At 43.5% G+C, this 11,978-nt stretch overlaps 1 protein-coding gene across 1 annotated transcript in view; it reads left to right on the top strand.

Moving 5' to 3' along the window:
* Positions 1–1,296: 1,296 nt before the first annotated feature.
* The window catches only part of ed (hemicentin protein echinoid), a 237,927-nt gene continuing 227,245 nt past the window's right edge, over positions 1,297–11,978 (top strand). Inside the window, exon 1 of the mRNA XM_071680967.1 lies at positions 1,297–1,698. Within this exon, the coding sequence (XP_071537068.1) occupies positions 1,671–1,698 (28 nt within the window). The 5' untranslated portion in view covers positions 1,297–1,670. The remainder of the gene's footprint in view (positions 1,699–11,978) is intronic.

Below are 11,978 nucleotides of genomic sequence, written 5' to 3' on the forward strand. Positions count from 1 at the left end.
GATGGAGTGAAAAGGATTTTGTGTGATCGGGGCCTGAACATGCAGGAGGGTGAAAGGAGGGCAAGGAATAGAGTGAATTGGAGCGATGTGGTATACAGGGGTTGACGTGCTGTCAGTGGATTGAATCAAGGCATGTGAAGCGTCTGGGGTAAACCATGGAAAGCTGTGTAGGTATGTATATTTGCGTGTGTGGACGTGTGTATGTACATGTGTATGGGGGGGGTTGGGCCATTTCTTTCGTCTGTTTCCTTGCGCTACCTCGCAAACGCGGGAGACAGCGACAAAGTATAAAAAAAAAAAAAAAAAAAAAAAATATATATATATATATATATATATATATATATATATATATATATATATATATATATATATTATCCCTGGGGATAGGGGATTAAGAATACTTCCCACGTATTCCCTGCGTGTCGTAGAAGGCGACTAAAAGGGAAGGGAGCGGGGGGCTGGAAATCCTCCCCTCTCGTTTTTTTTTTTTTTTTTTTTTTTTTTTTCTCCAAAAGAAGGAACAGAGGGGGCCAGGTGAGGATATTCCAAAAAAGGCCCAGTCCTCTGTTCTTAACGCTACCTCGCTAACGCGGGAAATGGCGAATAGTTTAAAAGAAAGAAAATATATATATATATATATATATATATATATATATATATATATATATATATATATATATATATATATATATATATATATATATATATTCCCGAAAGCACAGTTTATATATAGTATTTCATTATCACATCTACTGCAAGCTGTCCTATCAATAGATTAATGTATTAGACTCATTATGAACAAGACGTTAAATTGCTATACTATCATGGCAGGGCTGTTTGTGTTTTTGTGTCACAGCGCCTGACGTAATTCCGCCGTTCCCAAAATTTCATCGGCAAAAACCCCCTGCATTGTTTCGATTATAGGTAATGAGTTTGCACGGGGAAGGCCTAATATTACCTAATGAAATTCTAATGTTTTTGCTAGTAGAAGTGTCGCAAAATAGTACGAGGAATACCGTCGAGGTCTCCCGTACTGGAGGGTCCTCCAATCATCTATCGCGCCAAGGCGTTAGGGGCGGAGCTTAACTGGGTAGACTCGCACAACGTTCTACCTGATAATGAATACAAACCTTATTTGTCAATGAAATACAGTTGATCTGTATAAGTTATGTGGAAGAATAGATAACTGTTATAATGCTATTTTATTGGGTATAACATTAATTGATATCTGAGGGTGGTATTTATTTTTTCAGCTTAAAAGAAGAGGAGGAGGAGCTAGTGCATGAGCCTCCCACTCAAGTGCTGGCGGGCTAAAGAGACTAAGCAGCCAATTCTGTCTTCAGTTGTATCGGAAAGTCTGTGGGAGTAGGTCTGTGTCACACTTGCTGCAGACCTATGTTTTGAAGTGAGGCCCACCTGTTGCTCTGTGTTTGTGAAGTGCGCTTTGTACTGCGCATATTTGTGTGTGCTAACTCAACACAACTTGTGCAGTTAAGATAAACGAATTTAGCTCGTGGATAAGTAAGAAGTACTATAAACAGTGATTAAGAAGAGGCAAGGACAATCTGCCCAGCTTAAGATATTGTTCAAGGTGAAGTGATTGGTGATGTTCCTAATGATCCTGTGATAGTGCTACTTCTCTGGAATACCACCATATCCAACGACACAACATGGCAAGGATTTTTCTACTGCTGATAGGTAAGTAGATGTCCTTCATACGAAGTTGTACTAAGACACGATACATATAAAACGGATGAATTACTCCCGTGTTCTGGTTAAGAAAATGGTGTTATTAAAGACTGTGTGTGTGTGTGTGTGTGTGTGTGTGTGCTTAACGTGGTTTTAAGGGCGGGGAGGTCACGTCATTTACGAGGTAGAGGTGACCTCCGCTGACCTCGGCCCTCGTCTGTACGGTCTGCAGGAGCGTGACCTGTTGTTAACCATTGACCTGTTGTTACCTGAATGGTTACGGAATATGGAGAGTTTCTTCGGGCCATTGCTGGCGAGAATGCAAATAGATTTCACCAGCGCTCAACACGTTTCTCGTAAACTTTATAACTTACGAGAAAATAGTGAACCTGATGTGTCTCGTACGGCTCTATTTTTTTCTCATTTACTTTTTCGGAAGGTAAATTTTTTTTCTTCGTGGCATTATTGATCTTGTTTTTGATTGCATGATATTCGCTTTTCTGAAATTATTGTATTTGAAATCACTTTGACGACAGTTTTCGCCTGCGTACTTCCACTTCAGAAAATCTCATATATATATATATATATATATATATATATATATATATATATATATATATATATATATATATATGTTTGGCGTTTCCCTCAGACATTTCCAGCCCTGGGTAAAGCGGCCAGTTTAAGAGACGTGGGCGCCGCCAGCTTACCTGCTTAAGCCAGCTCAGCTTCCTACCAGGGGTGTCGCAACCAACCCTCCCCTACCATTCCCCCCTTCCCGGTACCACAGTATGCGTCCGCACCCACTGACTCGCCCACCTATTTCTGAGAAATGTTTTACCTTCATTGGTACATTTTACTGTTTTAATGGGTGCGTTTGGGTCCAAAGTAGTTAGGTCGATTAATGAGGAGTGTTGATCATTTCTAAATTATCTTGATCCGAATTTTTTTTTTGTAATTGTTATACCGTTGATATTCATGATTTACACCCGCGGTGATTCAGTTTACTCACTTCCTGTTGTGAATCACTCACGGCTCATTGGTAGTTAGGGCAGGTTCCAGCGATCGAAATACGTCATGATTCCAAAGGTGAAGTGCAATCTATGGTGCTTGAACCTACAATAAGCTTACGTTAGCTGACCACTTATTGTACTGAATGACACTCGAAGCTATATATATATATATATATATACACGTATGTAAGCTGACGTTGGATGATCACATTATTTCCACGGATGCGATGGCGCGTTTGTCTTACGGTTGTACAATTGCCCAGTCAGATATAGTGTTAAACCTCCGGTGGGTAAAGTTTGGCACAGATGTTAAGGTAGTGTTTGGGCCGCTTAACAGAGCGGCCCACTTGTTGCTCTGGCTTGCGCAGGCAGCTCGATAGCGCGCATGTGTGACGAGATTTAAAAGACTTGTGATTTGTTTATATTACGTAGCGTAGAGTTTATCTGTGTACCTTTTTTTTCTTTTTAAAGTTATTACACATAAACTGTGTTTTAAAAAGTCGAGGGAATTCATTCGATTACCTGTAGGTTAGCAAGTGTTCAAAACGCATGTCATGAACTTGTATATACCCGTCAGTTCATGTCTCGCATTTTGAACATTTGTTTGAGCTGAAGGTGAGCAGTGAATCCTACCTGTAGGTCCAGACTTCTTCTATTAACAGCGTGAAACGTTAAATCGAACATACCGTGACCCCTTCAGGTAATGCTATACCCGATTCATAAAGGAATTCGTAGAAGAAATATACCAACGTTCAATAGATCGGCTTTTTTTTTGGGGGGGGGGGGGCATCGCATTACCACTTGATCAATGTTGTTGACCAGCTGTGGCATTTGTTCACTCGTGGGTGAGACTGGTGTATTTCGGCTCGAATATTGAACGTCAGGGAGAAATCTCGATTGCCTTGAAGGTTAGCTGTGGTATGTTCCCCGATATATATACTGAACCGTCGCGTTATTGAATGTCTTCGAGGTGCAGTGCTTCAAATTATGCCCCGTAACTGTGATTGAATTGTCTCATCGTTACTATAGCATTACAGAGCAATATAACTCGATATCCAAGACTGATGGCGATGCGGAGTTGAATTAGACTTTTAATATATATATATATATATATATATATATATATATATATATATATATATATATATATATATATATATGCAAAAAGTTCACAAGAAGCGAGTGCTTACAGTGTTGTCGGTAACATCACAAGGAAACGGAAAATACGAATCGTTAAGCGCTTTCGTATAATTACATCATCAGGACTGAGTACAGACAAAGATTACCAGAATTTTAATATTGCAACTGGGTGGGGTAAATGAATTGATAATCGGGGGAAGGTTTACCTATGTTCTGGGAAATATTTAGTTATTTTTTTTGACAAAGTTATCTAGTTTACATAAACCAGCAGTTTGATTGTTATCAATATCTCTTCTATGGTTGATAAGAAACGATTCAACAACATTTCTATATACTGCTTAGTCATGTAATAATCTTGACACTGCCCCAGTGAATTTGATGATCAAAATCCATAACGTGTGATAATATTACATTAGATTCTGTTCCACTGAATTTGATAACCATAATCCTTGTTGTAGAAAAAAATATTACATTAGATTCTCGACCATGCGTGAGACTGTTTTTATGCTCTTAATCCCTAATATTAAGAACTTTCCTAGTTTGACCAGTGTAAAAGTGATCACATTCTTAACAGGGGATATTGTACACACACACACACACACACACACACACACACACACACACATATCCCTTCTGAGAAGTTACAGAATTTCTGATATAGAGTTTCCCTAACCGTATTTGATATATCTGAAGTTTACATTGGTATTAAAAGTTTAGATTAACAGGAACATTAAGCAAGTTCTCACAGTTGGGTAATATCAGCAAGTTTTTGCTCAATTGGTTTTGTGGGTTGTACGCTGTGATCATTTTGTGTATATACTTTCTACCAATATTAAAATCAAGGAAATGTTTGGTACACTGTAATTTGTAACCAGTGTCAAAGATACTGCAGAGTTCAACATCATCATCATCATTGCATATTCTGGACTCCATATGCGAAATGCTGTTAGAAACCTCAATGAATACAGAACGTTTCACTTTGTGTAGAGTGGTAGTGAATGTATGAATTGACGTGGCTCCACTTAACTCGTATTGAATATTCGATATGTTTTAATGTGATAGCGTTGTTACACCTGTTTGACGTAGAGCAAGGTGCAAATTACACATGGAACGAGGTTTATGGCCAAGTTTTTCGTTCGCGATGTAAAATTAGATGTAATTGGAACAAGCGGATGCTCTTAAAAGGTCTGGTACTGGTAGAGTCTAGTGGTGTCGGCAGCAAGAGCAAGAAGTTCTTGCAAGTTTTTGTTTTTTTATTTTCCGATATATGATTTACAGTCCAGAGAATACCATGTGTATCTAAAGCCGAAGCTGCTCAGCGAAAGGTTTGTTAGCGATTTCCTTAGATAAGGACATGTATTTAATTGCACAGTTAAATCCAAGATGAATGCAGGTACGAGATGTTGCTCGCCGCCGTTAAGTTATCGTTTCAAAATATTCTAAAATTCCATAATTTCCTCTGCTTGGACAATAAATATAACGAGATACAACTTAAGTATAAGATTTAAGATCAATATATACTTTTTTAGCATATCGTAACGTAACTGGTATTCCTCAGCCGTCGTAAGTATAGTCGGCCTTAAGTAAAAAAGGAACTTTGGTGCGCTTTACCTTCGTGAGATGAGACCTAGTCTTCCTTTTCGTCGAAGCGGTTAGTCACCGCCACCTCTCCTTGAATGAGTCATGCCCGCATCCTGGCCGCTTCACCTGGCACTAGAAGCGGATCTGAAAGTTCAGGTTTAGGACTGCGGATGACCGGTATTAATGAGACTGTGAAACACTTCGATGCCTCTTGGTTACCTGACAGGAATATAGGATATTTACGAGTTGTCCGCAGTTGTAATACGGTGGTTAACGTAGGCGTACGAGGGCCGCAGCCAAGGGAGACACGGGGTAAAGCATAGCTTGGTCTTAGGAGCGAACTTGGCAGTCCTGGCTCTGTGATGATGATGTCCTGTGTATATACCCCGATACACATGAAGGTTTGGTACTTCATTAATAGCCTAGAGATGTATATTAATGCTGTTTGTATTGTTGGATTCGAACCCTCCGAAAGTAAGACGAGCATTAGCCACATGAATCCAACGAGGCAGTTTTCTGGAGTTGCTTACGTCTATATTATCACCTGCGTGTTCTGTACGGGAATGGAGTCTTAACGCTCGTGAGGCCTCCGTCTCTTGAATATCCCCTTACTCTCCCACAACTCTTTTAGATTTATGGATGCTGTCAGCATTGATATGATGGCCAGGTAGACTGTTCCTTTAAGCATATACAGATCACTAGAACAGTATATAATGTATATATCATGTACGATCATGAATTGTTTACCCCATTGGCCTATTTTTCATAGGCCCACCTTCAGTATTGTGTGTGATTTCCTGGTAATTTTCTCCCTCCGTCTGCACCCACATGAATAACGACATTGATAAACAAGAAGTCTGTAGCAGACTCGACTGTGGATAAAGGGTGGGGTGGGAGCTCGCTCTCTCTCTCTCTGGTTTCGGTGCATTATACATGATTGTTAGGGAGAGAGTGGATGTGAGCGAATGAGGCCATTCTTCGTCAGTTCCTGGCTTCCCAAGAGATTGTGAACGTGTATGGTAGATAGTAGATAGTAGTAGTAGTAAAAGTAGTTATTCACGTCGTGGAATATGAAGAGTGAGTCATTTCGCATAAGCAGTTAGCGAGGGCGGTATAAACGAGTCATTAACCTTTGTCTGGCTGGTGGGACAACTTAACCAAGTAGAGCCCGCCACGTTGAGCTGGGTGTCGTGGGGCGGAACTACACTCCACAGAGACGTGGCGGAATAAATCGCCAGCGTGGAAGCAGCTTTGCTGTAAGATATTTTAACTACCAAGGGCTTGTATGTTGGAATGCGGTGTATGACCACGCCACTGGTGTAATCATGGTCGCGTTGCAGTTTCGAAGTTGTTGTGTTTTCCTGTTTTTTTGGTCGTAAGGTAAGCATATGACGACTGCTAGTGTCTCGGTGTTTCATGTAGGAGGGTCGGTGCATCATCTGGTGAATGAGCATGGCTCCTCCACCCACCCACCCACCACGAGGTGCAACATATTGCCTCACCTGCCTTTCTTGACACACACACACGCGCATACCACCACCACCTCCGCCGCCGTGTCATGTGTATATCAGTCGGCCGTCCACGCCACGCTTTTGTTTTTCCCTGGCCTCACGCTTCGGGGCTCCACGCCCTCGACATTACACACTTACACACCCGTAACTCATGTGGCATGTCTCAGTCGTGGACAACACAACCCGGCCGGGCCGCCCTCCTCAGCTCGCTACTTCTGCCTCACCACATGTCGCGTTTAACTGAGTTTTCTGATAACTTATTTTTCAGTGTTCACACTTTAAGAGTCTGTAGTGAATGGTAGTCCAAAGTCTAACGTAAGATAAGTACTCTGTTTTAGAGTCTTTTTCGCCTTAAGAGGTGGAAACTGAACCGTAAAGTTTTATGATTGGCTAGTCATTGGGTGTATATATATATATATATATATATATATATATATATATATATATATATATATATATGTATATATATGTGTGTGTGTGTGTGTGTGTGTGTGTGTGTGTGTGTGTGTGTGTGTATAAGATATATGTCATTAGGATTATTAAGCCTCGTCACTCAGAGTAGAGATTCGACAGCGTCATTCGAGGTGATTTGCTCCCAGTGCGAAGGACGATTGACGTTACGTTATACGGTGTTTCCCAGACTCAGAAATTATGTTTTGCACAATCGCCACCTTCTACAGCTGAGTTGGAGCATGTGCACAGGTGATACGAGATCGCTTTTTTTTTTGTTTGTTTGTTTGAAGGAGAGTCGGGAGATGGATGATTTGTGTATGCCCTACTGATGGAAGCTGACTTTCAGACTCTGGCATTCGTCTTCGCTGGGAAAATGGAGTGAGAGTCTTTGAGTTAAAGAGTTCGTTGACTGGGGTTGTAGTATTCACTTGTTGACATTGGTAATGTTTGAGAATGAGCCTGACCCTGAATACACTTAAGACCCCCCCTACATACATGAAAAGCTGCTAACTGACCTTATGATCAACTGGGTCATAGAAGGCATTTGGATGCGGCCATGAAGACCCAAATTTCTGATCGTGGGTACAGGGGAGACGAGGTAATGCTCCTCGTCTAACTTAAGGCGCTGCCCCTAAGCAACACCGGGAGGAACCTGGAGTAGAAAATCTATTGCCGACCAAAGCATGTGGTGGGGAGCACTCGAGGTGTGTATTAGTAAGCTGCAAAGACGACCAAGCATATGCCAGGTGTTGCAGCTGCCGACGGTGTGTTGCTTACCTCCTCCTCTCTCCTCCTCCCCTCCTCCTCCTCCTTCCTCCTCCTCCTCCTCCTCTTTCCTCCTCCTCCTTCCTCCTCCTCCTCCTCCTCCTCCCCTTCCCCCTCCTCCTCCTCCTCCTCCTCCCCTTCCTACTCTTTCCTCCTCCTCCTTCCCCCTCCTCCTCCTCCTCCTCCTCCTCCTCCTCCTCCTCCTCCTCCTCCTTCCTCCTCCTCCCCCTCCTCCTCCTCCTCCTCCTCCTCCTCTTCCTCCTCCTCATGTAGTTCACAAGTCGTCGTGTTTGTGCTACGGAACACTGGTGTTGTTTGCCAATCAATAAAGAAAGTCTACGGGAAATTGTCTTCAAAATTGTGTATTTACTTCCCTGCTTTCTCCCCCGCTAGATTGATGTTTCTCATCGCCTCTGCGGCCACAAACGGCCTCGAAAGGAGCCGATGGTGTGTTCTTGCTGTTTGCATTCTCTTGTACGTTCCTCGGCAAGCCATGTGTGTCGTGTCAAGTTATCTAGAGCGTTTATTAGGAAATAACTTTTCCCTTATTTGATGTGTTGAACTTTCAAAATACACATGGTAGTTATAAGAGTTTCTCTGTTTGAGGTAGAGTATTTTTATCAGTTGGTGTTGTGCGAACATCTCTTAATGCATCTCACTGTACGCTACAGTTAGAGCGCATTTAACGTAAGGGTTTGTGATTAACGTACACATGGTACGGGTGAACCTCACAGCTCCCGACGGTGTATGGAACTGAATCACACGATATTATAATGGGGAAAAAAAAATTCTTGCTTGTCTGCAAAGTTCATCTTTCATGTTATTGGGTTTTTTTTTTTACATACTTCAGATTTTTGAGGTGAGTAGATCTCCTACCGTAATTTGATAAGATAAATTCTTTTACTCCAGTAGAAGCCGAGATGATAGGGTAAGATAGGCGAGGTAAGACGATCCTTTTCATTGTGATAGGAAGACCCATGAATGGAGTTTAATGGTCTTTCTCTCCATTTTCTGTCCTCCTGGAGGTAAGAGATTTATTTCAGGCTAATCTGAGATGGCAATTCGATGAGACGACAGCTCTGTTCTCATAATATCTCTTGTCTTATTGATTCAACCAGTTAGAGTATGTGCGATTGGCCTTTCGTTCTGTTAATTCGAGAATACCAGCCATTATTGTATGTCTCGGATCCTGTCTTTGAAAAGGAAGAATAAGACTTTGAGTCCAGGGCTTGTCAGGTTTGTGGCCAGACCGACCGCTCGCTCCTGCATGGCCTTGAAACCTGACTCCCTCCTCCTCCGCCGCCGCAGGAGCGGCAGCGCCAAGACGCGCCCGACTGACTGACTGACTGATGACGACGACGACACCAGCAGAAGTCGTCACCACGACCAGATGGTCCAGCAGCGTCCTCGGTGCACCAGACGTGTGACGGTCACAAAGCGCACGGTACTGCCTGACGGCGTGTAGGTTGAAGTGAGGTTGCTGCTTGGTATATATAAATATGTATTTGCCCTCCAGCTAGAGGATTGTTGATCGAGTATTTAGCTAATTTGGGCATCACTGTTCATGCGAAGTGTTTCGAGTATTTTAGCTAAGTTATTATTAGTCTTCGGTGTTTATGTTTGGGTGTAGTGGTGTAAGTGTAACCGGAGAGTGTGGTGTACCTTGAAATCCCTCTCCACCTCTCGTGAAGTGATGGGTCAGGGAGACCTGACCGATCTTAGGTGGTATGTGATCTCATTTTGTTTTCCTACCTGTGTTAATCATAGGTTTATTGATGGACATAGTAGTTAGTGAGGTCTGTTCCAGCTGACTGCGCTACGTTACGTATACTTTACGTTCTGTTCTCAAAGGCTTCTGCCACCGTAGCTCTCTCTCTTGTCTTACACCAGACGCCAGTGGCTTGATCGGTCACTCAAGCTGTAGAGGTTGTGGTCCGTAGGCCTACGAACCCACCCACCCCTAACAACCTTGCTGGTCAGCCACACTTGGTAAAAAAAAATAAAAGAAATAGGATAAGAACAAGTCTTTTATTTCTCCCTCGTGGCTGACCAGAACAGTTCAGTAACATCCTAGACACACACACAAAAAAGTTAATTTGAACAGGTAGTGAAGTCTTTCGGGCGAGCTGATGTTGGGAGGAGGTATCGCTCGTGGCCATTAACTGAAGTAGAGGAATTGTTAAGCCGGTTTTAACGAGGGTTTGCAGTAACGCGCGTCGGGGTGGAATGCTACGCGGGTTTAAATGAAGGTTAAGTACGGTGTAGGCTTGTATGGTTGGGACGTAAATTCGGTGGCGGGATCGTATGGCTGAGTCTAACGTGTGTTGTAGGGGTTCTTAGGCTAGTACGAGTATTGTAATATTGGTTTGTAAAGTGTTAGTATGGCAGTGTTTGTTTACCTGAGGTGTAGATACCTCACTTGGTGAGGTTTATTTTGTTATTTCAGAATCTGTATTTGTCCCAGACTGTCACTTGTTACAGTAATGTTTACCAGTGTGAGTTCGCAGTGTGTCAGAACTAGGCGCCTCAGCCTTACATCACCATCCTCCACGTCCACACCTCGACGCTGCTCCGCCCGCACCCTTCACCACCCTGCCTGGACGCCTGCCTCCGCCTCACCACCGTACTCCTGTGTTACCCTCCCACACTCACCACCACGCCTCGATGTTGCTACTCCTCCTCTCTCCGCCATCCTACACCAACGCCCCGCCACCCGGACGTTACCCCTCCCTGAACCATCACTTTACCCCAGTGCTACCCCTTCTTTTTTACCTTATACCTTACCGAAGGGCTACTACCCCTCACCTCACCACAACCCCCCGACGCTAACTTTCCTCCCTACCCATCTACCCCAAGCATCTATCAACTCTCAGCCCACCATTATGTGTCATGTTCGCCCTTCCTCACTAAGCGCCACTGTAAAAGCTAAGTTGCTGGTGCCCAGACACTTGCGGCCTTCCACCCACTAGCACACCGCTGCTCCTTCACAACCCTCCCTCCACACACTGCTTCGTCACAACTTTCCCTCCCTCACAGTGCTCCATCACACCCTTCCTTCCTAGCTACCCCTTCCATCCACCGTCCTGTTACCCTCCCACCACCCGGCCCTCACCGCACTTGCCTCACTCTCTGTCATGTTCCACTCCTCCTCCTCGCCCCCAGCTGCTCTCCAACCCCCTCAAGTTACCCCAGGGCCACCTTTCTTGACGTCCTTACCCCTTGGTCAACCCTTTCACGCCGAGGCACCCCGACGCCACAACTTGGCTACACTGTTAGTAGCTTTATTTGAATATTTTCAACCTGTTTATATGTTGTATATTTTCACGAATACTCGTTTTGAATATCAATTGCCCCTGAGCAGTCTCACATGACTGGTACCAGCAGTATTAGACCTCTACTGACGAAGGTGATTACGACGGGGTACGTACCGTGATGCCGACCCATGCAACACCCACACTACCTAACAATGAAGATGTGCTCGGAGCCTATCTCCCCATCGCATGTTTTTCACTCCCCGCGGGAGATTATCTGCAGTTTGTGCAAGGAGCGGAACGGCGCGAGGCATTATACCACGGTAATTTAATGCAAGTGGATCAGGATGGCGTGTGTGTGTGTTGGTGCCTGGTCGCCAGATAGCGTCCGCTGAAATTGAGCGTCGGTTTCTCGTGGTCTTTGTTCTAATGGAAGGATCAGAAAACATTTAGAACATGTGTTGAGAATTATCGCTGGAGGGAGGTTTATTGTTAAGAGGTATTATAGGTTTAATATCCGTAATGTGTAAAGAGAAGATCATCGTTACGAGGCATATTAGTATTAATATCTGATA

Source organism: Panulirus ornatus, chromosome 32, assembly GCF_036320965.1.
Source record: "Panulirus ornatus isolate Po-2019 chromosome 32, ASM3632096v1, whole genome shotgun sequence".
NCBI lineage: Eukaryota > Metazoa > Arthropoda > Malacostraca > Decapoda > Palinuridae > Panulirus > Panulirus ornatus.